This window comes from Gorilla gorilla, chromosome 2 (genome assembly GCF_029281585.2).
Source record: "Gorilla gorilla gorilla isolate KB3781 chromosome 2, NHGRI_mGorGor1-v2.1_pri, whole genome shotgun sequence".
Lineage (NCBI taxonomy): Eukaryota > Metazoa > Chordata > Mammalia > Primates > Hominidae > Gorilla > Gorilla gorilla.
Genome location: NC_086017.1, coordinates 66,474,669 through 66,501,691, shown reverse-complemented (window position 1 = coordinate 66,501,691; position 27,023 = coordinate 66,474,669). Strand labels below are relative to the sequence as shown.

Here is a 27,023-nt window from a genome sequence, read left to right as displayed (position 1 = left end):
TTAGAGGTTTTTAATTATGGAAAATTATCCATGTGGATTTAATTTATATTTCAGGTTAAAAATATTCCCTTTATTTATAACCCTTGAGGAGTAAACTTACTGGTTTGTTGTTTAGCTATACATTTTGGGAGCCACTGTTTCATTTAAAGTAATAAATAGCTGGGTGTGGTGGTATGCACCTGTAGTCCCATCTACTTGGAAGACTGAGGCAGGAGGAATTGAGGCCAGAAATTCAGGGCCAGTCTGGGAAACATAGTGAGGCCCCATGTCTAATAAATAATTCAGAATTTTTTAAATTAAGGTAGTTCTTCGCAACCCATATGTTTTATGAGATGCAATTCAAATTTTTTTCTTTGAATATATCAGATATTTGACATGATACATAATTCAAGAAGTCCAAAAATACTTAAGAAAGTAATACTGCCCCAGCCCGGAACACTTAGATTCTTCCCTGTGTATTAGCCATGGTTACCAATTTCTCGTGTATCCTTCCAGACACTTTATGTGTACTAAAGCACATTTTAATGTTGGAGATTTAAGATACTCAGGATATTTAGTACTCCTAATTATCTTATGAAACTTGGATTTTCTGGTTTATCAATTTCATACAGTTCTAATTCTTATCCTGGCATGTTGGATATTTTGTTCCCCTCTCACCTCCGCCTACACACCCGCCTTGGGTCTTTTCACTGTGCTGACAAATTGCCTTTGCAATAGTTAATGAGTGTACTGGTTCATGATAACCACCAGGATTGGTAGAGAATGTCATAAGCTTGACTCCTAGTGAGGCTATTTAAACCTTTAGAAAAGTGTGATGAGTGTGAGCAAAATCTTCACTGTAAGTTTGAAAACTACCTGTACCTGAACTTTCTGATTTAGAGGCACCATTTCCTATACTACAGCAGCAATTTGTTAGGGAATGTTGGCCAAGGCTTAAAGAAAAACAGTAATTTTTTAGCGGGTAAAATTGTGTATACATCTTCTAAGCAAAGATCATGAGTTTTTGTCCTTTCCTAAAATATAACACTAAAATTGAAGTTAAATATATTTTTCCCCTTGTTGCTTAAAAATGGAATTAGAGTTCCCTTTTTAAAATGTAGTTTCAAAAACATACTGTGTTTGAATTTAGGATTTTTCTGGGGAAAGTATGATCTTTTGGATTGAGCTGTTTGTCAAGAGTGAAAGGTTTTAATCCCATTAGTATCAGCTAACCTTAGTATCAGCTAACATCTGTATCTCAAATGAGGTATAGCTATCTTTTCTTTTAGAATTATTTCCAAACAAAAGGAAAATATTTATGAAAGGACTGTCAAAAATGTGCAGCTGTGAAATATGTTCTTCTCTTGTCTTATTATTGTTCCTTTTATTTCCTGATAAAATGAAGTCCCTGACATTACAGGAAATCTACTTAGCAACCTCGTAAGTGAGAACAAGTCTGAAAGCAGATAAAATTAATTATCCTAGATCCTAGATGCAACTTTTAACTTGGCAGTTATTCCCACAGCATTTCTGTTTGGTATTCTTACAATTGCCTTACACTCAGAATTCTTACTAAGGGGCCATTACCATAGTAGATATGACTTGGCAAATAATAAATACAGGGATTGAGCAAGCTGATGCAACTGACCGTCTTGATTAAAATGTGTATTAAACTTAGATCTACAGAATGGTAGGGAGGCAGAAACAAGCAAATGACTTAATTTGTATTGATGCCAAATTGGTGCTTGCTTGAGCACTTCAAAATAGCAGAGTTGTTAACACTAGCTACAACTCTAAGGACCATCCCATAAGTAGGGCACATAGGGAATAGAATTCATACCAGAATTTTAGGATTTTATTTTACCTTCTAATATATAATTAGTTCTAAATGTGTGTTAACCCTTTTTTCCCCCAATTTAAGGGTTTGTGTTTTCATATCTTATCTTTTTGGATTGCTCTTATAATAATGAACTCTTCCTGTATAGGTATGAAATCACCAGAAGAACAACTGGTGTGTGTGCCACCACAGGAGGCCTTTCCTAACGACCCCCGGGTAATAAATAGACAGAGAAGTTCTGATTACCAGTTTCCATCCTCTCCATTTACAGACACACTAAAGGGCACCACTGAGGATGACGTGTTGACAGGTCAGGTGGAGGAGCAGTGTGTGCCAGCAGCAGAGGCAGAGCCGCCTGCAGTGAGCGAAACCACAGAGAGGACAGTGTTAGGAGAGTACAATCTCTTTTCTAGGAAGATAGAAGAGATTTTGAAGCAAAAGAATGTTTCATATGTCAGTAGAGTTTCCACACCTATCTTTTCAACACAAGAGAAGATGAAACGGCTTTCCGAGTTCATATGTTCTAAGACTTCCAAAGCTGGTGTGCAGGAGTTTGTAGATGGTTTGCATGAGAAGCTAAATACTATTATTATTAAAGCATCAGCCAAGGGTGGGAATTTGCCACCAGTCAGTCCTAACGATTCTGGTGCTAAGATAGCATCGAATCCTCTGGAAAGGCATGTCATACCAGTTACCTCAAGTGACTTCAACAATAAACATCTCCTTGAGCCACTGTGTAGTGATCCTTTGAAAGATACCAACTCTGATGAGCAGCATTCCACTTCGGCTTTAACTGAAGTAGAAATGAACCAGCCTCAACATGCCACAGAGTTAATGGTGACTTCTGATCATATTGTACCTGGTGATATGGCCCGGGAACCAGTAGAAGAGACAACAAAATCCCCCAGTGATGTAAACATTTCTGCTCAACCAGCTCTTTCAAATTTTATAAGCCAGTTAGAACCTGAAGTATTTAATAGTTTGGTTAAAATCATGAAAGACGTCCAGAAAAACACTGTGAAATTTTATATTCATGAAGAAGAAGAGAGTGTGCTCTGTAAAGAAATAAAGGTAACTAAACCAGAAGGTAATAGTAATGCTGTACAAACTTCTCTTGTTGGTGTGACCTCTATAAAATGGAAGTTTTTTGTATTTAAATGTTTTGTGTTTAAATGTTAGGCCAGGCATGGTGGCTAATACCTGTAATCCCAAAACTTGGGAGGCTGAGGCAGGAGGATTGCTTGAGGCCAGGAGTTCATGACAAGCCTGGGCAACATAACAAGACATTGTCTCTTAAATTAATAACAAAAATTAGGTGTGGTGGCACTCTACTGTAGTCCCAGCTGCTTGGGAAGCTCAAGTGGGAGGATCACTTGAGCCCAGGCATTCAAGATTACAGTTAGCTATGATTGTGCCAGCCTAGGTGATAGAGTGAGACCCTGTCTCTAAAAATAAATAATAAAAATAAATGTTAATTGTGTATTTTCATAATTTAACTCAGGGTGGAATAAAAGAGTGGTAAGTCCAAGTAAATTCAGAACTTCTGATCTTTGTTAGAGTTTAGAATCTTGTTTTATAGTGTCATTTATGCACATACCTTTTAAACTTGATTTGAAGGTTTTAAGTATTTCTTGGATTTTTGGTTTTTTTTTTTTGAGACAGAGTCTCCTTCTGTCGCCCAGGCTGGAGTGCAGTGGCGTGATCTCGGCTCACTGCAACCTCTGCCTCCCAAGTTCAAGCAATTCTCCTGCCTCAGCCTCCCAGGTAGCTGGGATTACAGGCGTGCCACACCATGCCTGGCTAATTTTTTTTTATATTTTTAGTAGAGGTGGGGTTTCACCATGTTGATCAGGCTGGTCTGGAACTCCTGGCCTCGTGGTCCGTCCGCCTCAGCCTCCCAAAGTGCTGAGATTACAGGCATGGGCCACTGCGCCTGGCCGTTTCTTGCATTTTTAATGAAGAGGAGGGAAAAAAACAGGAAAAGTTAAGTTGCCAGGGTTTATCTCATGGGATTTGATCAATCATATAGAAAAACAAACTGCCCAGGGTTGGCCTAATGATAAACTTTTGGTGTTTCTTGATACCCTAGCCATGTAACATTCCCTTTAGCCTTTATTGATCAAGAAACCTGATAATCTTGAAAGATTCCTCAATCATGAAAGATTTCTCATTGTGAGGTGTAGTTTTTCTACCGAAGCTGCGGACTAATATTTTAGATAGTTGGTTTAAACACACACACAGATGGCTGGGTGTGGTGGCTCACGCCTGTAATCCCAGCACTTTGGGAGGCCAAGACGGGTGGATCACGAGTTCAGGAGATTGAGACCATCCTGGCTAACATGGTGAAACCCCATCTGTACTAAAAGTACAAAAAATTAGCCGGGCATGGTGGCAGGCGCCTGTAGTCCCAGCTACTCAGGAGGCTGAGGCAGGAGAATGGGGTGGATCCGGGAGGCGGAGCTTGCAGTGAGCCGAGATTGTGCCACTGCATTCCAGCCTGGGCGACAGAGCAAGACTCCGTCTCAAAAAAAAAAAAAAAACAAAAAAACACAGACACACACACCCACACGCTTTTCTGTGTGTCTGTATGTTTAGACATAGATACGTAAGTTTGTTACCAGTAGGTAGGTAAATGGTAACACATTGGAGCAATTACATTAGTGGTATAATATTAGTAAAATTAATAATAAATTATGGGATTTTAATTCCTCAAGGGAATGCCTAGGATTTTGAAATAAATGCCTGCTCTCATTTATGGAGTTTACTTACCATGACTGGAATTTCATTAGAGGAAGCAGAGGGACCATGGGCTTTATAGCTACTAACATGTCCTAAGCCTTTTGTAAGTTTGGGGATCTCTGAGGTCAGCATGTTTTGTGTGATGTTACCTGGTCAAGACCTGAAGAACATAGAAATTATATGAGTCAGAGTACTGTGTTGGGCTTTCCTTACTGATTGCTAATGGTTTCTTGGGAAAATGAAATGAGACTTCTAGGAATTCCTTGGTTGCATTTTTGCCCTACATGACTGAATGTAGAGTTTCTCAACTTTTCCCCACCAGCCAGCAACAAGTTCCCAAGCACAGTACTCTTTGGGGGCATAGCTAGCTGCATATTGGTTTGGGGTTAGATGAGACAATAGGTTGGGCACAGTTCCCGGTGTGCTTAGCATAACTCCAACTTCCTCCATCCCCGCACCCCCCACCCCCCCGCTCCTTTTTTTAAAAGGATTTGTAACACATACCTATTTGACATTTTAAAAAATTTATTTATTTATTTATTGAGACGGAGTTTTGCTCTTGTCGCCCAGGGTGGAGTGTAATGGCACTATCTTGGCTCACTGCAACCTCCACCTTCTGGGGTCAAGCAATTCTCCTGCCTCATCCTCCCAAATAGCTGGGATTGCAGGCACCCACCACCACTCCCAGCTAATTTTTTGTATTTTTAGTAGAGACGGGGTTTCACCATGTTGGCCAGGCTGGTCTCGAACTCCTGACCTTAGGTGATGTGCCCGCCTTGGCCTCCCAAAGTACTGGGATTACAGGCGTGAGCCATCACACCCAGCCGTTACATTTAGATTAAGGGGATAGGAGATGCATTTCCTAATGAATTGTGCTTTTAATTTATCTGGCATAGAATAAGTCATTTCTGTCATTTATATAGAATAAAAGAGCATTCTTTGTTTTACGAATCTGATAGAAAACCAGATTGAAACTTTAATTCTTTTAATCAATATCCATTGGAAATATTCCAGCAAAAATACTACAGTAAAAGACTTTACGAATAAAAATGTAAACCTTAAATATTTCTGGAGTCAAACTGATTTATTATATGAATTAAACTGTCTTATTTAAAATGAGCTTAAAGCTTCTTAATGTAAGAAGACACCAAAGATTACTAGCAGGGAGGCTGAGGCAGGCGGATCACGAGGTCAGGAGATCGGGACCATCCTGATTGACATGGTGAAACCCCGTCTCTACTAAAAATACAAAAAATTAGCCAGGCTTGGTGGTGGGTGCCTGTAGTCCCAGCTACTCGGGAGGCTGAGGCAGGAGAATGGTGTGAACCCAGGAGGCAGAGCTTGCAGTGAGCCGAGATAGCGCCACTGCACTGCAGCCTGGGTGACAGAGCGAGACTCCGTCTCAAAAAAAAAAAAAAAAAAAAATTACCAGCAGGCATGTCAGATGGTAATTTACCTTTTCATTAACTGACTAAGCTGGTCTGAGATCTGCCCAAAAGTTCCAGAGATTGGATCAAAATCAGTGTAGAAGGTGCTGCTTTAGCACAATAGCATCCTCTTTGGGGTAACACTTCAGGTTGAAAGAGCAGCAGACTGGTTGTCAGGTAAGCTGGGTTTTTATTATAGCTGTCTGACCAGCTGTGCTGACATTAAAAGTAATCTCTGAAATGAGGAATATGACCTCCAGGATCCTGCAGTTTGCTTCAGTGTTCAGGATTCCACCAGCAAGCAGAGAGCAAAGGGAACTCTGCATGGAAGTCTGCCTGTGTCCTGTGAAAGGCAGTACCATGTTCACCAGCATGGAGGAAGAGTTACTAGTTGGGAGAGTCTACTTTGAAGACAGAAACTTGACAGAAATGGCTAATTTGTATGTGAATACCATTGTACATAATGAAGCTCTATATAAATGCTTTTTTAGCTGTTGTGAATTAGAGCTATGGTCGTGAAAGTTCTTAACTCTGAAGGCGTTTATCCCAGTTAATACTGCTGCAAATAACCAAGGGCCTGCTTAGAATGGAAAGGAAAAGGTGAGCTAGGGAGTGGTTAATGATTAGACTCTAGGTTGCCTTAAAGTGTTTCTCATAGGATATTATAGTCAACCTAGAGTCTAATCATTAACCTCTATAATAACTAAAGGAGCTGGGTTAAGAACCTGGCCTAATTAACAGTTCTTTCTGTTAACTCACACTGTTACTTGGCTGGCTTTGCATAGTGCTGTAACATTGTGACTGTGTGATTGGTGAAGCTCTGACCTTTAGATTCCTCTTCTAGAAAAAAGAAGTGGATTTGGGCCATGTGCAGTGGCTCACGCCTGTAATCCCAGCACTTTGGGCGGCCAAGGCAGGAGGATCACTCGAGCCCAGGAATTTAAGACCAGCTTGGGCAACACAGCAAGACTCTGTCTCTTACCAAAAAAAAAAAAAAAAAATTAGTCTGGTATGGTGGTGCGAGCCTAGTGCCATCCATGTATTCAGGAGGCTGAGGTGGGAGGGTGGCTTGAGCCTGGGAGGTCAAGGCTGCAGTGAGCTGTGATCATGCTGCTACACTCCAGCCTGGGCAATGGTGAGACCCTGTCTCAAAGAAAAAAAAAAAGGATTTGATGGTCTCTTAGAGTGTAAGTTCATTCATTGTTAATAATGTCATGGTAGTAGTTAAGCTTATCAGTTTATCTTGCATTTCTGGTGTTAAATTGATGTTTACAAAGAAGTATTTTAATATTGATTTAGTTGTTTTTCTTTAACAGGAATATCTTATCAAATTAGGCAATACAGAATGTCATCCAGAACAGTTTTTGGAAAGAAGATCAAAATTAGATAAACTATTGATTATTATTCAAAATGAAGACATTGCAGGTTTCATTCACAAGGTAGACTATTAAGTCAAATTCACTACTTTGGTTTTAAAAACTCCCTTATTTTAAAATCTTACTGTCTGCCAGACTAGTGTTTTTAAAATAAGCTTTAAAGGAGATTAAACTTAAGGACCCATCTATGAATCAGCTTGTGAGATTCAAGTTTGTACCTATGCAAAATTTTAAATTGCTGCGCATCACAGATCTTCCCTGTCACTCAGGTAGTCAAGACTAACAAGAGTACTGAATCCTTGAGTGCCATTGGGTCTGCTGACTGACTACATGTTTTCATCTTCATTTGTATGTCCTAGGAAAAACCTATTTGTGCTCCATCTTTGCCAGACCAGTCCCCTTTTCCCTTAAATTTTGAGGTATCCTATTTAGTCTTAGGAGCCCTATCTCCATCCTACATCTTGGACGTCTTTCCTGATTGACTGTTCGAGCACATAGGCTTTTGCCTTCATCTGAATTCTGACTGTACTCACAGGTTATAGAGAGGTCAGCTTTTGTCCATTTTGTGTTTTCAGGTCTATCGTAAGCTCCTTTTCCTTAGTGGTCTGTGGTAGGTCCCAGTACATAAATGTTGGTTTATATATTGGGAAATAATGTTGGGAATATTATTTGTGTGGCTTTCCAGAGGTAATCCACTAATATAGATGAGCCATAATGCATTCTGTTAGACTTCTTGTAGGTTCCTTCACACTTGAGTCTGTCAATTCATTCCCTCCATCTATTTCTCTTTTTGTTTTGGGATTTAAACAGATACCTGGCTTGGTGACTTTAAAGAAGCTCCCCTGTGTTAGTTTTGCTGGTGTTGATAGCCTGGATGATGTTAAAAATCATACATACAATGAATTATTTGTATCTGGAGGTTTTATCGTATCTGATGAATCAATTCTAAACCCAGAGGTTGTCACAATTGGTAAGATGATGTTCTTTTGAGCACGTAACTCCTCTTCTGACTCTCATACTTTTTAATGTACTGTCCATTTATTCTGCCATTCACAGATAACTAGTACATTTCAGTCTTTTCTTGAGCTTTTATTACCTCAAATTTCTTTCCCCTTCTCTTAGACCAATAATATCCTCTAAATCTGGTGTAAAGCAAGGCTGTCTGCCCCTGCTGCAGTTGAATCACTTCTTGTATTACTGTCATCAACATGTTCTTTTTTATGTGTAGATGTTATATTATTAGAGCTTTAGGCATGTATAGATCTGTCTCCCTTAGACAAAGAGAAATGAAAATAGTACATAGGAAAGTAGGTGTTTCTACATAATATGAAAAAACACTTCTTTCATAATTCACTTATGGAATGATTATTTATTGAATTAAAAACAAACTTCATTATCTCTAACAGAGAACCTTAAAAATTTTTTGACATTCCTTGAAGAACTTAGTACTCCAGAAGGAAAATGGCAATGGAAAGTCCACTGTAAATTTCAGAAGAAACTAAAGGAACTAGGCAGGTAAGCTTTGAAACATAACTATATAATGGTTGTTGATTTTAACATTGTACTCATAATATTTTTCTCTTCCCATGTTTGTAGATTATGGATGTTCATTTTTCACAGATGTCCATAGCCAGCCATAATTGAGTATAGATACTGAATTATTCTAGCCTTTATAAGAAGCAGTATTTTTCAGTAGAAGTTTGCTGAAGTTGTTATGTGCATAGGTAAAATTGGTTTAATCTTTGCCATTTGTGGATTTAGAGTAATCATCCAAATGAAATGATCAGCATTTTTCTTTTTCTTTTTTTTTTTGAGATAAGAGTTTTGCTTTTGTAGCCCAGGCTGGAGTGCAATGCGACGATCTCGCCTCACTGCAACCTCCACCTCCTGGGTTCAAGCAATTCTCCTACCTCAGCCTTTCAAGTAGCTGAGATTACAGGCGCCCGCCACCATGCCCAGCTAATTTTTGTATGTTTAGTAGAGATGGGGTTTCACCGCGTTGGCCTGGCTGGTCTCGAACTCCTGTCTTCAGGTGATCCACCTGCCTCGGCCTCCCAAAGTGCTGGGATTACAGGTGTGAGCCACTGTGCCCGGCCAGCATTTTCCTTTTTTAACTGAACTGTATGTGCCAACTACATCAGGCCCTCTCCCGACTGACTACTTTATAGGTAGCTAATAAAATTACATATATTTGGACAAGGATTAATCTTGACCTGGTGAAGTGATTTGTGAGTAGGACATCAATTCATGTATATATAGATAATTTCTAAAATGCATGGAAGTCACTTCTCCAAGTGTGATCTTTGGAACACTAGTCACTTGAGAGATTCCATAAATGATTATGGTAATCAGGCACATTTGGGACACTATATTCTACTAGTAAAGTCTATAAAATGTATTTACACATTAAAGGATATGAAGAACTCTAGTTAAAAGAATTTACATTGTGTCAATCATTATTTCCTTAAACTTTATACCACAAAAATTTCTTAAAATACGACATTCCATGGTACACTATTCAGGAAATTCAGGCTTAAATAAATTTTGAGTATTTAATTCGTTGTAGCAATTCACTTTTAAAAGCTTATCTCCACTTGTTGCCTTGTCCCTTGCAATATAGAAACAGCTTAGAGCTGGCCGGGCACGGTGGCTCACGCCTGTAATCCCAGCACATTGGGAGGCTGAGGCGGGTGGATCACGAGGTCAGGAGATTGAGAGTATCCTGTCCAACATGGTGAAACCCCATCTGTACTAAAAATACAAAAATTAGCTGGGTGTGGTGGCATACACCTGTAGTCCCAGCTACTCGGGAAGCTGAGGCAGGAGAATCGCTTGAACCCGGGAAGCGGAGGTTGCAGTAAGCCGAGATTGCACCACTGCACTCCAGGCTGGCGACAGAGTGAGACCCTGTCTCAAAAAAAAAAAAAAAAAAAAGAAATAGCTTAGAGCCATAATAGTGTATTTAATTTTATTTTTTAAGACAGAGTTTCGTTCTTATTGCCCAGACTGGAGTGTAATAGAGCAGTCTCAGCTCACTGCAACCTCTGCCTCCTGGGTTCAAGTGATTCTTCTGCCTCAGCCTCCCAAGTAGTTGGGATTACAGGCATGAGCCACCTCATCCGGCTAATTGTGAATTTTGAGTAGAGATGGGGTTTCACCATGTTGGCCAGGCTGGTCTCAAACTCCTGACCTCAGGTGATCCAACTGCTTTGGCCTCCCAAAGTTTTGGGATTACAGGTGTGAGCCACCAGGCCTGGTCCATATACTGTGTTTTTTGAAGGAAGGATTTATACGGTTTTTGTCCCTTTAAGTCCTTCATTAAAGTTCAAAATTAATAAAGGTAATCATAATTTATTATTTAGTAAGTAGAATAATCAGCTGAGATTTTAGCCTAAGCTGTATAGCTGGCCCTGAGGCCTCGCGACCAAGAAACCCCTGGACTTATCCCTTCTTTCTTTCCAAAGAAGCACACCCCCTACATCAGGCAGAGAGCTAAAGCAGTGCAGTTGTCATTAGTTGCCTTAGTGGAGAAATTGAATTTTAATCTAAAGCAGAAATTTCCATACTAAATTTTAGAAGTACAGATCCAGAAACTGAACTGCTTAATTTCACAGATTGAATGCTAAAGCTCTAAGTCTGTTGACGCTTCTGAATGTCTATCAGAAGAAACATCTGGTTGAAATTTTGTCATACCACAATTGTGATTCACAAACTCGAAATGCTCCAGAATTGGATTGCCTTATCAGACTTCAGGCTCAGAACATACAGCAACGACACATAGTCTTTTTAACAGGTAAAGAGAGCACTCCTAAGCTTTCTACTATGAATATAGGAATGTGAATGAAAGGATTTTATGGGGCTGTGGTGGGTATTGCTAAGCTTTGGTTCTGAAAATGTGAAGGAAAAGATTTTGTGAGGGCTAGGGGCTGTCTATATTTTGAAGTGTTTCATACATGAAACTTTTTTTCTTAATTTAGAGAAGAACATCAAGATGCTTTCCAGTTATACAGATAATGGAATAGTGGTTGCAACTGCTGAAGACTTCATGCAAAACTTTAAAAATCTTGTGGGCTATCACAATTCAATCACAGAAGAAAACCTTCCGCAGCTTGGTGCTAATGAGAATCTTGAGTCGCAGTCAGGTAACTTTTCAGTGGTTTTCATTTTCTCTAACGCAGACAGAAAAAGAGGAATGGTTTTGCTGTTACCAAATAATGAAATGACCATTTTGAAACCACGTACCTCAGTATAAACAGCCATAGGGAAAGTGTTTCAAGACATTTATCATTCTAATACTTAGCATGCACAAGATCTGCTCATTTATTATACTGTAGCCAGTGTAAGTTGTAAGTTATTATAGATTATGCATTTCTATCTATATTGTAGACAGTGCATACTGTGGAGTATGCATTTTGTCTTTGAGGGTTTGTAAGCATTATTGGTTACTATTGTCAGCAAAGGGGTTATATTAATAAAAAGGTAGGAAACCAGATATGGCGATTTAGCATTGAGCTACTAGATTTCCCCACATGCATAAAGCAATTTAATTGCAAGATAGTAGAGCTGTCATAGCTTTAATCTTTTGTGAGATGGCCTCTGCTTTGGTTCCAGGTTCTATGTAAAATGAAAGATGTACTTTTGTTTTTGATGAAAAAAAGCAGAAATGATCATTCATTTAGTGCTAACCAGTTTAGTAATCCAGTGAAGCTAGATGTCAAAAAATTTTATTTTATATTTGTCTTGTCAAATACTGAATTACCGTATAACTTTAGATGCTGTTTTGACATTAACCCCTTTGGAGCTGGGAGTTGGGATTTCCCAACATTAAACGTGAACACATTTCGCAGAAGCTTTTAGCATCGGATTATCTGGACATTCACATCTAGTGTGAGTGTTGTGACTAAGTGAACTTGTGGCAGAAGACCAAGCTTTAAGGGATTGTGGACTTGCAGACCCTGACGCGTTATATTGTGTGAGTAGTGTATAATTTTAAAACTTAAACAAACTGTGTATTTCAATAGAGGAGGACTTTTTGTTTTTTAAATGTAGCTCTTTTAGAAAACGATGAAAAGGATGAAGAGGATATGTCTCTGGATTCAGGGGATGAAATCTCACATATAGAAGTATGCAGCAATTTTCATTCAGAAATATGGGAGAAAGAGACCAAAGGATCACGTGGAACAGATCAAAAAAAGAATACTCAAATTGAGTTGCAATCGTCTCCTGATGTGCAAAACAGTTTATTAGAAGATAAGACTTATCTTGATTCTGAAGAGAGAACTTCTATTGATATAGTATGCTCTGAAGGAGAGAACAGCAATTCAACAGAACAAGATTCATATAGTAACTTTCAGGTTTATCATAGTCAATTAAATATGTCCCATCAGTTTAGTCATTTTAATGTTCTCACTCATCAGACATTTTTGGGGACACCATATGCCCTTTCATCAAGTCAGTCTCAAGAAAATGAGAATTACTTCTTATCTGCTTATACTGAAAGCTTGGATAGAGATAAATCTCCACCTCCCTTAAGTTGGGGGAAAAGTGATTCTTCCAGGCCATATTCACAAGAGAAATAACTGTAGTAACTTTTTTTTAAGAGATTGTTGTGGACTTTGTTAACAATTTATATTTCATTCTCTAAACAAAAGGTTCTTGTTCTTTCTCCAATGTTTTTTCTTTTATTTAAATCATGATGGCCTGTAACAGTTGAAGCATCTAAAAATTGAAATAAATATATATTTTTAACATATATTGTACTTGAATTATCTCATGTTGGCACTTCTAAGTTTTACTTTTTGTATGTTACCTGTACTTAGGCTTCAAATTGAAGCCTGTTTTATGTGTAAAATCAGATGCTTGCAGGAGGACGGTAAACAGCAAAGGCTTTACTTCTTTTTCTCTAATGTCACCTGATACAAAGTACTTTTGTTGAAGTGAATTATTTTGATGTAGGCTTTTGTATACTGTGTTTACACAGGTATAAGCCAGTAATAGCAGTGTTAATATTTACAGGATTTTGGCTCGATACCTCAAGATTTATCTAACAATGCAGTTTCATTTAGATAATAAACTGTACATAGGACACATTTTTTATCTCTAGGCTTAGTCATGTAAAAACTGCCTATTGCTAAAATTCTGGTAACTTTTTGAGAGTATTGGATAATTTTCAGTACCTGCGCAATCCTTGATTTAATGAAATTAAATTTTTTATTTCAAAAGATAGATAGGCTTCTGTTTATCAAAGGCATTGAACAATTTGATTTTTAAATTAGTTTTAGCAAAATGGAAGTATAATGGAAATATATTTTTGAGGTGGTCTTAGTAGTAATTACCATTTGTTGAACACATTAATGCTATACTAGACAGATACAGTGGAGATAGCTTTCAAACCCGTATCTATTCCTAACTAACTACTGCCTCTAATACTAATTACTAACTTGTTACTAATGCTAACTTATAAAAATGTTTTTGAAAATTGCAATTTCTACAAATAAATGTCATAGTGCAAATAAATCTCAGGATTTAGAGAAGGAGCCTAAACTGAATTTGTGTTATTTCAGTAAAAGTTATGGAGTTATGGGTCTAGACGTGTTAATAAGTTAGATAGAACTTTGGCACTTTAGAACAAATGCATGAGTGGTATTTCAGTTCCTAAGTAAGTTACATAAAAAGTGTGAAAGAACACTGTGAGGTCCCAGCAACGCCAGACTATATTAAGGTAAGTAGAAAGTGTTTTTATAGGGCTTCAATACCCAGGTGGTGACAGAGCAGAAGAAACGGTTTTTTTTTTTTTTTTTTTTTTTACTACTAAGCTTTTACAAAAGAAGTATCTGTTTTATTGTATAGAACAAGTACAGCATTTTACTACATAGTATACAAGTTTTTAATGAGTATTTAAAAAAATAAGTAAATCTAGGCTATTTGAAAAATACAGTTGAGCCAGTGAGCACATTTTATAATTTGGAAGACACAAATCAAATGTGAAGGATTTGATTTTCTACATTTAAAATGAAGAACCAAAATTCTCTTCTTGATTTTCAGCTAAAGGCAGGAGACTACTTTCCAACTCCTTTTGCTTCTGGAGAAGGCCCTGAAATCACATTGATATATGTTTGTTAGTAAAATGTGCACACTTGACTTGCAATGTTGTGTTAAACTAGAATTATATTCACTTGGAAAACAAACATATTGCTTAGGATAAAATTTTGTCATTCAAAAATTTTTTCAGAAATGCTTGTACTAGACCACCTCATTTGGATATATAGCTATCACATTTGTAAGATTCTATTTTTAGCATAAAAATCAATAGGGATGAAAATTTTCTTAAAAATCAAGACTTCATAACTATGGGGGTAAATGAAGTCATCCCTTCCTTCTCCCCCAGTCCACCCCCAAGTGCTCTTAGATACTGAAGGAGTCTCCCTTAACATAGTGTTTTTTTTTGTTTTTTTTTGTTTTGGAGATGGAGTCTCGCTCTGTCGCCCAAGCTGGAGTACAGTGGTGCAATCTCGACTCACTGCAAGCTCTGCCTCCCAGGTTCACACCATTCTCCTGCCTCAACCTCCCGAATGGCTGGGACTACAGGCACCCACCACCACGCCTGGCTAACTTTTTGTATTTTTAGTAGAGACAGACAGGGTTTCACTGTGTTAGCCAGGATGGTCTTGATCTCCTAACCTCATGATCTGCCTGCCTCAGCCTCCCAAAGTGCTGGGATTACAGGCTTGAGCCACTGCTCCTGGCCAACATCCAGTATTTTATCTTGACTGTCCTAACCTTACCTTAGATGCTAACAAACAGAAGGGTCCTGCTGAAATAACACTGGGTGCTATATTGATGGGTAAATGTGTACATCCTATTCCTTCCTCTTTATCTCACAATTTTTGTCTCCACTAAGCAAGAAGTAAACTAACACTTCGTCACTCTAAAGAAATAACTTATGTAAAACTCTTAGTAACCCTGCTTGTCTTCAAATGAGTAAATAGACCAAAGTGGGGGGACAATTTTCTAGTTCTGTAGAGGGAAAAACATCTGAGTCAACATTTTGAAATGCAGAGGGTATTGGTACATGACGACATGGAAAAGGGCACTTTTAAACACAGCTTACTCTTCCTCAAGTACAGAGAGTATACAGTGAATCAAAACTAACTACAGCCATTCTACAGCCATTCTTTTTAAAGCCCGAGGGATGGAGCAAAGGTGTAAGGATGTTACCTGTTTTAATCAGAGAGCAAAAAGAAGTCACAATAGTTTGGGAGAAAAAGTAGTCTGGTGAGTAAGGTTATGCGTATAATTTCATACTGAATTTATTACTATTTGGGATGTACGTCAATGTTCTAACAAACACTGCCAACACGTCAATTTTTTAAAAAGCGTGGGCCACATTGCTAAGAATTTGTTAAAGCATAACTGTATTTTTTGTTTTAGGGCCTTATTGATGTTTTGCCGTTCCAATGTATGCATTTTTTTACTCAATAAACTTGTCTTAATTTTAGAACTGTCTGATGATTTCGTACTGGAAAGAACTACTCAAAGACGGCAATGTAAAAGCAAGTCTTAGGAAAGTCCCATTTTATTTGTGTCTAACATACAGGAACTGAAATATTTTTGTTAAAACCTGGGATGCACCGAAGTAACTTAAAACAACCGTTCAACACGTTCCCCCAACTGCCCACGCCACATAAAGAATAGACATATCTACACTTGAAAAAGCTCATACCTGTCTCAGTTCTGAAAGTCCCTTAAGGATTGCTTGCTGTCGATCCCTATTTTTCACCATGTTAGGATTAAGAAGTGGATCCCTGACACAGTCAGAATCAAATAGTTGTCGTTCTTGGCCACAGTCTAAAGCCAGATGAAAGTAACAAGTCAGTCAATTACATTAGTAAAATGACATAGCCCTGTGCTATATAATATTGTCAGGAGTCATTATAATAAATATGTATCCTAGGAAAGTACTAAGAAAAAGTTAAGACATATTCAAGAAACTTTATGGAACTAAGTGCAGGAATTACTAATTTGGAATTTAAAGTTGTTGGGGGTTTACATGGGTCTTCAATTTTTACAGTTAGAATGCTTAATACTTACCTTGTGAATTTTGGTACTGAGGGTCCTGGGTTGAAGGCCCAGACAATGGTGCATCGGGATCAAGGTAATAGATCTCATTTGTTCGAACATAGGGAATAAAATGGGATGATTCAGAAATCCCAGATGATAATTCTGTTTGATTACTTCCTGAGATCAAATTCTCTCTCTCATAGCTACTGTTTTTTGGTAAATGTAATGTATTTTGAGTTTGTTGGGTTCTGTTTTTCACTACTGGAACTGGTGATGATGTAGACCTATTTAAAAAAAAAAATAGCCTTAGTAAAAAATTGTGTGTTTAGATTAAGTCTATCTCTTTAATCACATTTCACTTTATTTATGAGACGAAGTCTCGCTCTGTTGCCCAGGCTGGAGTGCAGTGGCACGATCTCAGCTCACTGCAACTCTCCTGCCTCAGCCTCCCAAGTAGCTGGGATTACAGGCACACGCCACAGTGCCCAGCTAGTTTCTTCTGTATTTTTAGTAGAGACGGGGTTCCCCATGTTGGCCAGGCTGGTCTTGGCCAGGCTGGTCTTGAACTCCTGACCTCAGGTGATCCACCTGCCTCGGCCTCCCAAAGTGCTGGGATTACAGGCGTGAGCCACATGCCTGGCCCATTTCACTTTATTCTAAATGTACCAGTAACACCTTTGGGAATATATGCATAGAAGCCTGAACTCTATAATATTGTTCCATAAAACCGGGGAAGAGAATGGTATTCATTTATGTTTTTACTAGCACTACCTATGGTATGTGTACTGTAAGCACAAGGGAGAAATTTAATTCCTAGATCCTGAGGAACACTGCTGGCTTGGTTAATCTGAGCCTACTGTTTCTCCTTAGATAATTCACCATACAATAATGTACTCACCATTTGAATGAAACTTGTTTTTAGAGCCCCATTCTAAGACAACTAAACCAGCTGGTTCATGCACAAAGAATAAAAATTCTAATGGTTCTAAATCTCTCATTAACTGACTGAATTTCTCATTGTCCTTATCAGTCATTTCTTCCCATTCACAGCCCCCAGCCATCACTCCTCCCAAAGCAGAATGCCTATTCTGCTAATGACATACCTGGAATATCAAAATCACTTAGTTAAGTCTAGAGATAAAAGTAAATGTTATCTACATTCCTGCCTAGGCCCAGTCCAACTTGGGCCTTCAAGCTCCTGCTAAAATGCCACACTATCCCTTAAACCTCTAACCCTCACCTGGAAGCCACACCCTTTCTGACTGTTCTCTACATATACCATATGATGCTGTCCAGATCTTGAATCCCTTTTTTGTCCCACACAGAAAGCACTAAGTAGCTGCGGAATTAATCTGATGCATACTTACCTTTCCTTGCTGAATGAATGAATATTCAGAGGCTCTTCTTCCTAAAATATGGATAGATAAATGCAGAAAGGAATATATAGCATTTTCACATGTCCCCACAAATATTTTAGGGCTACTTGTTGTAATAATCTGAGGGTAATATTTGAATAACAGGTACTGACTGAGCAATGGAATAGATAGATTTAGTTTTTTCCAGAGTCAAAACTAATCCTTGGGAGTTCCTAATCTCCCAAACCTCTGTCTATGTGGACTGTAAACAAGGGTTTTAAAGGGGTATTTGAATACACAGCATTCATCTATAGAAGTTGTGTAAGTGTAAAGGACTCGATAAGCATAAGGAAACCTTTTCAGCTTTGTGGGCCATATTGTTTCTGTTGCTAGTCTGGTGTGTGAAGTCAGCCACAGACAATTCATTAAAGAATGAGTTGACTATGTTCGTATAAAACTTTCCAAAAACAGGCAGCAGCCTGGATTTGCCCATGGGATATAGTTTGCTGATCCCTAATGTAAACTGAAACACATCAGAACAGCCTTACCAAAGCATACATATGAGAAACTGTGTTTTGAATCCAGAAACGTCAACACATCATCTAAGATGGAAGAGCTTTACCTTTTTGACTAGATGCCACCTCAACTTTGACTCAGTTTCTTGATGAGATGAAGGAAAAATTTCTGGTGAAGTGCGTCTGTTTTGAGAGAGGTGCCCAGGATTATTTTTTTCTACCAAATGAAGCAATTCCATCTGCCTCCTTACTTTTTTTTCTTCTCTCTGCTTTTGAAGCTGTTTAGGGTACTTTTCTGATGCTGGAATATACCTTTTAGGTGGCTTATTTATATTCCAATCAGGCCTTTTAGGATATTTCTTCATGTGTTTTGTTTGTTTCTCTATTCTTGTGAACTGATTACACTGGTCATTACACCGATTCTTTTCTTTTTCTAAGCTGGCTCCTTTATCCTGAGTTCGTTCTTGCTTGTTTTTCTTGGTGCTAAACTGTCCAATAAGTTCTGCCGAAATCTCAGGAGATGAACAATTTTTGATGTCCCTCTCCATTAATGATCCACAACGTGATTCTGCATTGGTGAATATTCCTATATTTAAGTCATCTAAAAAAAAGTTTCAAATGATTTTTAAAAATTGTAAACAAAATTTTCAATTTTAAATAATTTTCCCCAAAACATTAAACAATTATTGCCCTCTAAGACTTTTTTCTTTCATTAATTTTCAACAAAACCGAACCTCTATACTCATTAAAGAACAACTACATACTCCCAACCACTGGCAGCCACCACTCTAATTTCCATTTGTATGAACTGATAATCATGAAAAGATGCTCAACATCATCAGTCACTGGGGGAAATGCAAACCAAAACCACCTGAGATACCACTTCACAACCAGTAGAATAACAAGGGCTGGCAAGGATATAGAGAATCAGAACCCACATGCACTGATGGTGGGAATGTAAAATGATACCACTGCCTTGGAGAAGAGTTTGGTGGTTCCTCAAAATGCTAAACATACAGTACCTGTTACTCATGACTCAGCAATTCTACTCTTCTCTCAAAAGAACTAAAAATGTACATCCACAAAAATCTATATATGAATGTTCACAGCAGCATATTCATAGCCAAAAAGTGGAAATAACCCAAGTGTTCATCAACTCATGAATAAAAATGTGGTATTATAAATGTAATATTTATTCAGTGACAAACAGGAATGAAGTACCGACACATGCTACAACATGGATGAACCTTAAAACATGCTAAGAGAGAAAGAAGCCAGAGAAGACCGTTATGTGGTCTAATTCCAGTTACATGAAATGTCCAGAACAGGCAAAAATATTCAGAGACAGAATGTTAACTGGAGGAGAAAAGAGAAATAGAAAGTGGCATGTAATGGGTACAGTGTTTCTTTCTAGAGTGATCAAAATGTTTTAGAATTGATTGTGGTAATGGTTGCACCACTGAATACCAAAAAAGACTAAACTGTAGGATAAATTTTGTGGTACATGACATGTTTCAACAAAGCTGTTATCCCTTTATTTTGTAACTCTTACCGAAAACCTCAAGTTTCCTTAATTCTTGAACTTTTAAATTGAACTTAATTCTAATTGCTTTAATTATGACTTTAAGTAAATTTTAAATCAAACCACAATTTCCACACAAATACCTGTTTGCACACCAGTATCCTTCTTAGGAGAAGTCGTAGAATTCATATATGTATTCATTTTACCACTGACTTCATCAGAATCATGTCTTGAATTTGAAATGTTAGATGCATTATATTCCATTTGTATTGTATCAACTGGCAAAGAGAAATTACCTGATAAAACAACACTTAAGGAATATTAATAAAAATTACATATAGCAGCAACTAAATACAATAATTTTCACTTAATCAGAATGAACACTGCAATAAAAATTTTCTTACAAAAAGTTACCCACATTCCTATCAGTTACTGAATTTAGGGAGATCATTTAATAATTGTTCTCTGTAAAAATAGACATAAAAAGTACACATTTTACCTATTATTTTAACATTAACACATTTTAACCTTTAATTCTGCTTTTATTGCAATTTTCCACATAAATTAAGCATTCCTATTTATAAAATTATACTAGTTTAAAGTCTGATATTCCTACAAGAATAGTAGGTATATTAAAGGTATTAAAAATAGGCAATCATTTAGGCTGGGTGCAGTGACTCACACCTGTAATCCCAACACTTTGGGAGGCCAAGGTGGGAGAGTCATCTGAAGGCAGCAAGACCAGCCTGGGCAACAAAGCGAGATTCCATGTCTACAAAAAATATGAGGTTGCAGTGAGCTGTGATGGCACCACTGCACTCTAGCCTGTGCAACAGAATGAGTCCTTGTCTCCAAACAAAGATAAAAAGGAATTATTTAAAATCTTCTAAAAATATTATAAATAAAGTTCTGGTTAAGCCCTTACCACCAAGATTTTTAATCAATCTAGAAGTGTCATGTCCCTTTTGCGCCAATTCTCGGATTCTCTGTTCTTGTTTTAGTCTCTGTGCCAGTTCCTGTGCTCGCTGCATTGTCTGGAATAGCTCATTTGTCTTGAGAGTCATGATTTCCTGTCAATATTGATGTGTTACTAAATTCAACTATTAAACATACAAAGACTTGACTATTTCCTCTCAGTAAACATTTTTTAAGCTTCTCCTATGTATCAGGCACTTGTTTAGACACTAAGGGTACAACGGTCAACAAGGCAAAGTTCCTGCCCTTTTGGAGCTTACATTTTAACATCTTTTTCTACAGCTGTATTCAATCACAAATATAACTCTTTTTACCCATTTCAAATTTATACTAAAAGTTTTCGAAGTTTTAAAAACTGTTTTATTACATTTAAAAATAGATTTTAAAAGGTAAACACAAGATTTATGACCATTTCTTGTGGTTCAAATGATACTTTACTGATTTCCTCATGTTACCTAGGGGTAACTGGCTCAGCCTATCAACTCAATGAAACTGGAACCCAGACCATGTGTCCCTTTACCAGCCAATTTTGGAGTGAAGGTTGCCAAGTGGGAAAACTGCAGCAAAAGGCAAGAAAATGTTTAAAGTGCTCTACACTTTAAAACTTTAGCAAGTGAGTATTTTTGTTAGGTTAGCTCAAATATGGTACCACCACCATACATACCTATCTTGTCTGCACCACTTAGGGTTCTCCTAGCCAACTAGGTATCTACTTTTTAAAAAGGCCATTTAACACAGAGATCTCTTAACAGTCACAAATTGTATCATCAATCCCAGCCAATTATTCTGCAAATGTATGTTCCTAAGTGGATAATGATAGGCCAATCATTTCTCTTAACATACCTAGAATAATTATTGATATAATAATTATTGCTTAGAAATGAAGCAAAGAAACTAGGAGTAGATAAAAATGAAGCACCTAGGTAACTTGCTTTGTGCTGTAATAATTCATCTTGACCTCCTCAACAGAAAAAGCCAAACCAATATAACATTTGAGAACTACATTATGTGAAATAATAAAACTTTCTCAAGCTTCTCTCTTTCCTAACTTTATGTGAAGGTCTGACATTTCCATACATAGCTTCACAATTCAAAATAATAGAAATGTTCAACTTCTGGTTATTTTTCCTTTAAAAACATATCCATTTTTATTCTAAAATGTTACAATTAGGAGGCCAAGCATGGTAGCTCACACCTGTAATACCAACACTTTAGGAGGCTGAGGTGGGAGGATCGCCTGAACATAGTGAGACCCTGTCTCCACAGACCAACAAAAAAATTAGCTAAATGTGTTGGTACGTGCCTGTAGTCCCTGCTACTGAGGAGACCAAGGTGGAAGGACAACTTGTGCCCAGAGGTCAAGACTGCAGTGAGCTATGATTGCACCACTGCACTCCAACCTGGGCAAAAGAGTGAGACCTTGTCTCAAAAACACAAACAAAAACCAAAGTTACAATTAGAATGTAAATACCTACTTCCTTTTGTTTTTGCTTAAGTATGTCTTCTTCATACTGTTTCTGCATCTCTTCACGTTCCTGTGCTAAGCGAAGCTCCTCTTCTTGTTCTTCCTTCTTTCTTTGCTCTTCCTCCAGTTGTTTCTTCCTGCGCTTCTCTTCTACCTGGGCAGTGATGGCTTTCTAGTCATAAGCAATCACGTAAATCATTGTCAAAAATAAAAATCTGTGAAGCAGGAGGGAATTCAAGATGGCTGACTAGATACATTCGGTGCTCACCTCTTCCACAAGAACCAAAATAATGAATAGACAATCATACCTCACGTAGATCTAACAGAGAACAGTGGAATTCAACATGACAGGAAGCATCAAAAGCAAAGAAGAAAGCAAAGCAGCCTGTCTTGACAGGATTAGCTAGGAGTCTACAGAGGCTGCCTAATTGGAGGAAAAGGAAAGTGAGCAATCCCCAGCAATCCACATGCCCATCAAGGACTCCTACAATCCTAACCATCAAACAGCCCCTTGACTCTTGTGGGTCTCAAGACTAACAGGGCGTTACCTGGAGACCACATGAAAGCACTGCTCAAGAGGGAGTTCACATTAGGCTCCACAAACACCCAAGACCTAAGGAACTGCAGCATGGCACTATTTTGAGAGCCCAGTCCCTAGTGGACCTGCATCTTGCTCTGGGGCCCAACAGCCCCTGCATCTCCACATCCCTAGAGCCCCACTGACATTCACCATCTGCAAGAGCAACCCACTGAAAGCAAACCCACCCTCCCTAGTAGCAGAGCTACAATGCAGCTGCTACTGCCCCAACCTAAGCATTCTGCTGGTGGCCTGGGAAATCATCCCACCCCTGCCTACAACAGTCAGCACCTGCACACAACACCTTGGGAACCCGGGGGCAGGTCTGCCCAGCCTTGCTGCATCTCCACCAGTAACCAAGCACATTGGTCCAGGGACCTGGGGACTGCCCTGCCCAGGACACCACCATTGGCACCTGAGCACTCCTCCTAGAGTATGGGCCCAATCAACCTACCATTACCATCACAGCTGGCACCCAACCACATATGTCACCTGCAAGTCTGGGGACTGGCCCACGCAGCCCATTATAGCCACCACCAACACCACCACTGGCTGCTTGGATCCCAGAGGGTTGTCCCGCTACTACTACTGCCATTGCCCATGTTTGCTGCCCAGTGGCTTGAAAACCTACTCACCCACCCAACCCACTGCCACCATTCTCAGCACCTGAGCAAGCCATCTAGAAGCCCAATAATTGGCCTGGCTTGACCTGCTACCACTGGTGCCAGTGTATACAGCCCTGGGGCCCAAGGACAGGCATGCTCAGCCTACTGCTAGCATCCTGCAACCTAACGACTGGTCCATTTGGTGTCCCCGTTCACAACAAAACTTTACCACAGCCTCCACGAACAACTGCACCCTAAGCCACCAAGGAAATTACAGATACCACAGATACTGTTTTCCGCCAAAAAAAAGCCTATAGAGACTACACTACTGCACATACCCAGAATCAAAGCCAAAGTGCCTACCCAACCACCATCATAGATATGAAAGCAAATTCAAAAAATCGGAAGAAGTGATCGTTATACCAGATACGCAGATATCAAGGTGCAGAATATGTAAAAAAGCAAGGAAATAGGAGTTGAGGACCATGGCAGATGGGAGGCAGGACTAGATTGCAGCTCCAGACACAGCAGCATGTGGAGGCTTGCATTGTGAATTTTAGCTATAGATCAACTGCAAGAACAGACCAGCAATCCTGAGAGGACCCTCTGAAGAAAGCAGACTGCTGCTGCAGGAGCTGGGAGACACCCCAAATACTGTGAGTGACCCAACTGTGGAAGTGGGAAAGGGAGACCCTCCTCTCCCGAACACACACCCCCACTGGAGAAGCTGAAAGTCTGTTTGCGGGAGAAGCTCCCGACTTTACCTGGGGCTGAGTCGAGTTAGAAAGCCGAGCCCAGTGAAATGCACGGGTAGAGGAAGTAGCAGAAAGACACTGGGAGCTCGTGGGATCCCCAAGGATCCCATCCCTGCCTGGCACCACAGGGATCCATCAGGAGGGTGGCCAGAGGAGCAGGGGTTAAAACTCCACAGGGAGAATTACTTCTCTAGATGAACTCTGTAACAACTTGAACAGGGCGAGAAGCTTCCTTGCCAGAACTGGGCATGGGGGGTGGGCATGAATTGGGCTTGCAGACTCCACAGGTTGGGGGAAGAACTAAAGCCGTTTTCTTTCGCAGCTGGGAGGTCTTCTTTCATAGCTGGGCCCTATACCTGGAAACAGACTCGGGGGATGTTGCAGACGTTTGAGGGGGTGGGGGGACACAGTGAAAGTGAGACCGGCCCTTTGGTTTGTGTGGGAGTTGGGTGAGGCCTGTGACTGCCGGCTTTCCCCCACTTCCCTGACAACCTGCATGACTCAGCACAGGCAGCCATAATCCTCCTAGGTACACTACTCCAGTGACCTGGGAATCTCATCCCCGTCCCCCACAGCAGCCACAGCAAGACCCACCCAAGGAGAGCCTGACCTCAGACACACCTAGCCCCGCCCCCACCTGGTGGTCCTTCTCTATCCACCCTGGTATCGGAAGACAAAAGACATATAATCTTGAGAGTTCTAGGACCCTCGCCATGGCTGGTCCCTCTCCACACTACTACAGCTGATGCTTTCTGGAAAGCACCACCTCCTGGCAGGAGGCCAACCAGCACAAAAATAGAGCATTAAACCATCAAAGCTAAGGAGTCCCACGGAGTCCACTGCATCCTCCACCACCTCCACCAGAACAGGCACTGGTATCCACGGCTGAGAGAGCCACAGACAGTTCACATAAGCACTCTGTGCAGACAACTCCCAGCACCAGCCCAGAGCCAAGTAGACTCACTGGGTGGCTGGACCCAGAAGACAGACAATAATCACTGCAGTTAGGCTCACAGGAAGCAACATCCACAGGAAAAGGGGGAAGCGTAATACATAGGGAACACCCTGTGGGACAAAAAAATCTGAACAACAGTCTTCAGCCCTAGACAATCCCTCTGACAGAGCCTACCCAAATAAGAAGGAACCAGAAAACCAACTGTGGTAATATAACAAAACAAGGCTCGTCAACACCCCCCCAAAAATCACACTACTTCACCAGCAATGGATCTAAACCAAAAAGAAATCCCTGATTTACCTGAAAAAGAATTCAGGAGGTTAGTTATTATGCTAATCAGAGAGGGACCAGAGAAAGGCGAAGCCCAATGCAAGGAAATCAGAAAAATGATACAAGAGGTAAAGGGAGAAATATTCAGTGAAATAGATAGCTTAAAGAAAAAACCAAAAATTCAGGAAACTTTGGACACACTTTTAGAAATGTGAAATGCTCTGGTAAGTCTCAGCAATAGAATTGAACAAGGAGAAGAAAGAAATTCAGAGCTCGAAGAAAGTGGACACACTTTCAGAAATATGAAATGCTCTGGAAAGTCTCAGCAACAGAATTGAACAAGTAGAAGAAAGAAATTCAGAGCTCGAATGACCAAACCTAAGAATAATTGGTGTTCCTGAGGGAGAAGACAATTCTAAAAGCTTGCAAAACATATTTAGGGGAATAATTGAGGAAAACTTCCCTGGCCTTGCTAAAGACCTAGACATGCATACACAAGAAGCACAAAGAACACCTAGGAAATTCAACACAAAAAGATCTCTGCCTAGGCACAGTGTCATCAGGTTATCCAAGGTGAAGACGAAGGAAAGAATCTTAAGAGCTGTGAGACAGAAGCACCAGGTAACCTATAAAGGAAAACCTATCAGATTAACAGCAGATTTCTCAGCAGAAACCCTACAAGCTAGAAGAGATTGGGGCCCTATCTTCAGCCTCCTCAAACAAAATAATTATCAGCCAAATTTTGTATTTGGCAAAACTAAGCATCATATAGTCATTTTCAGACAAATGCTGAGAGAATTCGCCATTACCAAGCCACCACTAAAAGAACTGCTAAAAGGAGCTCTAAATCTTGAAACAAATCCTGGAAACACATCAAAACAGAATCTCTTTAAAACATAAATCACACAGGAGGACCTATAAAACAAAAATACAAGTTAAAAAACAAAAACAAAAAACAAAACAAAAGTATGCAAGCAACAAACAGCATGATGAATGCAACAGTACCTCACATTTCAATATTAACATTGAATGTAAATGGCCTAAAGGCTCCACTTAAAAGATACAGAACTGCAGAATGGATAAGAACTTACCAACCATCTGCCCTCTTAGGAGACTCACCTAAACTTTAAGTTTATGTGAGTGGAAAAACACATTTCATGCAAATGGACACCAAAAGCAAACAGGATAGCTATTCTTATATCAGACAAAACAAACTTTAAAGCAACAGTGGTTAAAAGAGACAAAGAGGGACATTACATAATAGTAAAAGGCCTGGTCCAACAGGAGAACATCACAATCCTAAACATATATGCATCTAACCCTGTAGCTCCCAAACTTGTAATTACTAATAGACCTAAGAAATGAGATAGACAGCAACACCATAATAGTGGAGGACTTCAATACTCCACTGACTAGACAGGTCATCAAGACAGAAAGTCAACAAAGAAACAATGGATTTAAACTATACCCTGGAACAAATGGACCTAACAGATATATACAGAACATTTCGTCTAACAACCACAGGATACACATTCTATTCAAAAGCACGTGGAACTTTCTCCAAAATAGACTATATGATAGGCCATAAAACAAGCCTCAATAAATTTAAGA

General features: G+C 39.3%; 2 protein-coding genes across 12 annotated transcripts in view; one reads left to right on the top strand and one right to left on the bottom strand.

The window, feature by feature from the left end:
- The window catches only part of TASOR (transcription activation suppressor), a 60,850-nt gene extending 47,740 nt beyond the window's left edge, over positions 1 to 13,110 (top strand). For 2 of the 6 annotated variants that reach the window (XM_019023890.4, XM_004034340.5), the window contains 7 exons: positions 2,088 to 2,887; positions 7,299 to 7,421; positions 8,169 to 8,328; positions 8,765 to 8,873; positions 10,973 to 11,151; positions 11,336 to 11,500; positions 12,408 to 13,110. In XM_019023890.4, coding sequence (XP_018879435.1) covers positions 2,088 to 2,887; positions 7,299 to 7,421; positions 8,169 to 8,328; positions 8,765 to 8,873; positions 10,973 to 11,151; positions 11,336 to 11,500; positions 12,408 to 12,937 — 2,066 coding nt within the window. In that variant the 3' untranslated portion in view covers positions 12,938 to 13,110. Of the gene's footprint in view, positions 1 to 1,964; positions 2,888 to 7,298; positions 7,422 to 8,168; positions 8,329 to 8,764; positions 8,874 to 10,972; positions 11,152 to 11,335; positions 11,501 to 12,130 lie in introns of all 6 variants that reach the window. The other 4 variants (XM_031009037.3, XM_031009038.3, XM_019023889.4 and 1 more) reach the window with 3 other exon arrangements.
- Positions 13,111 to 14,141: 1,031 nt separating this feature from the next.
- The window catches only part of CCDC66 (coiled-coil domain containing 66), a 64,644-nt gene continuing 51,762 nt past the window's right edge, over positions 14,142 to 27,023 (bottom strand). For 3 of the 6 annotated variants that reach the window (XM_031009039.3, XM_031009041.3, XM_063703862.1), the window contains 8 exons: positions 22,261 to 22,422; positions 20,736 to 20,880; positions 19,954 to 20,088; positions 18,396 to 18,889; positions 17,786 to 17,826; positions 16,449 to 16,702; positions 16,081 to 16,205; positions 14,142 to 14,451 (listed from right to left, as the gene is read on the bottom strand). In XM_031009039.3, coding sequence (XP_030864899.3) covers positions 14,365 to 14,451; positions 16,081 to 16,205; positions 16,449 to 16,702; positions 17,786 to 17,826; positions 18,396 to 18,889; positions 19,954 to 20,088; positions 20,736 to 20,880; positions 22,261 to 22,422 — 1,443 coding nt within the window. In that variant the 3' untranslated portion in view covers positions 14,142 to 14,364. Of the gene's footprint in view, positions 14,452 to 16,080; positions 16,206 to 16,448; positions 16,703 to 17,785; positions 17,827 to 18,395; positions 18,890 to 19,953; positions 20,107 to 20,735; positions 20,881 to 22,260; positions 22,423 to 27,023 lie in introns of all 6 variants that reach the window. The other 3 variants (XM_031009040.3, XM_063703861.1, XM_055383006.2) reach the window with 2 other exon arrangements.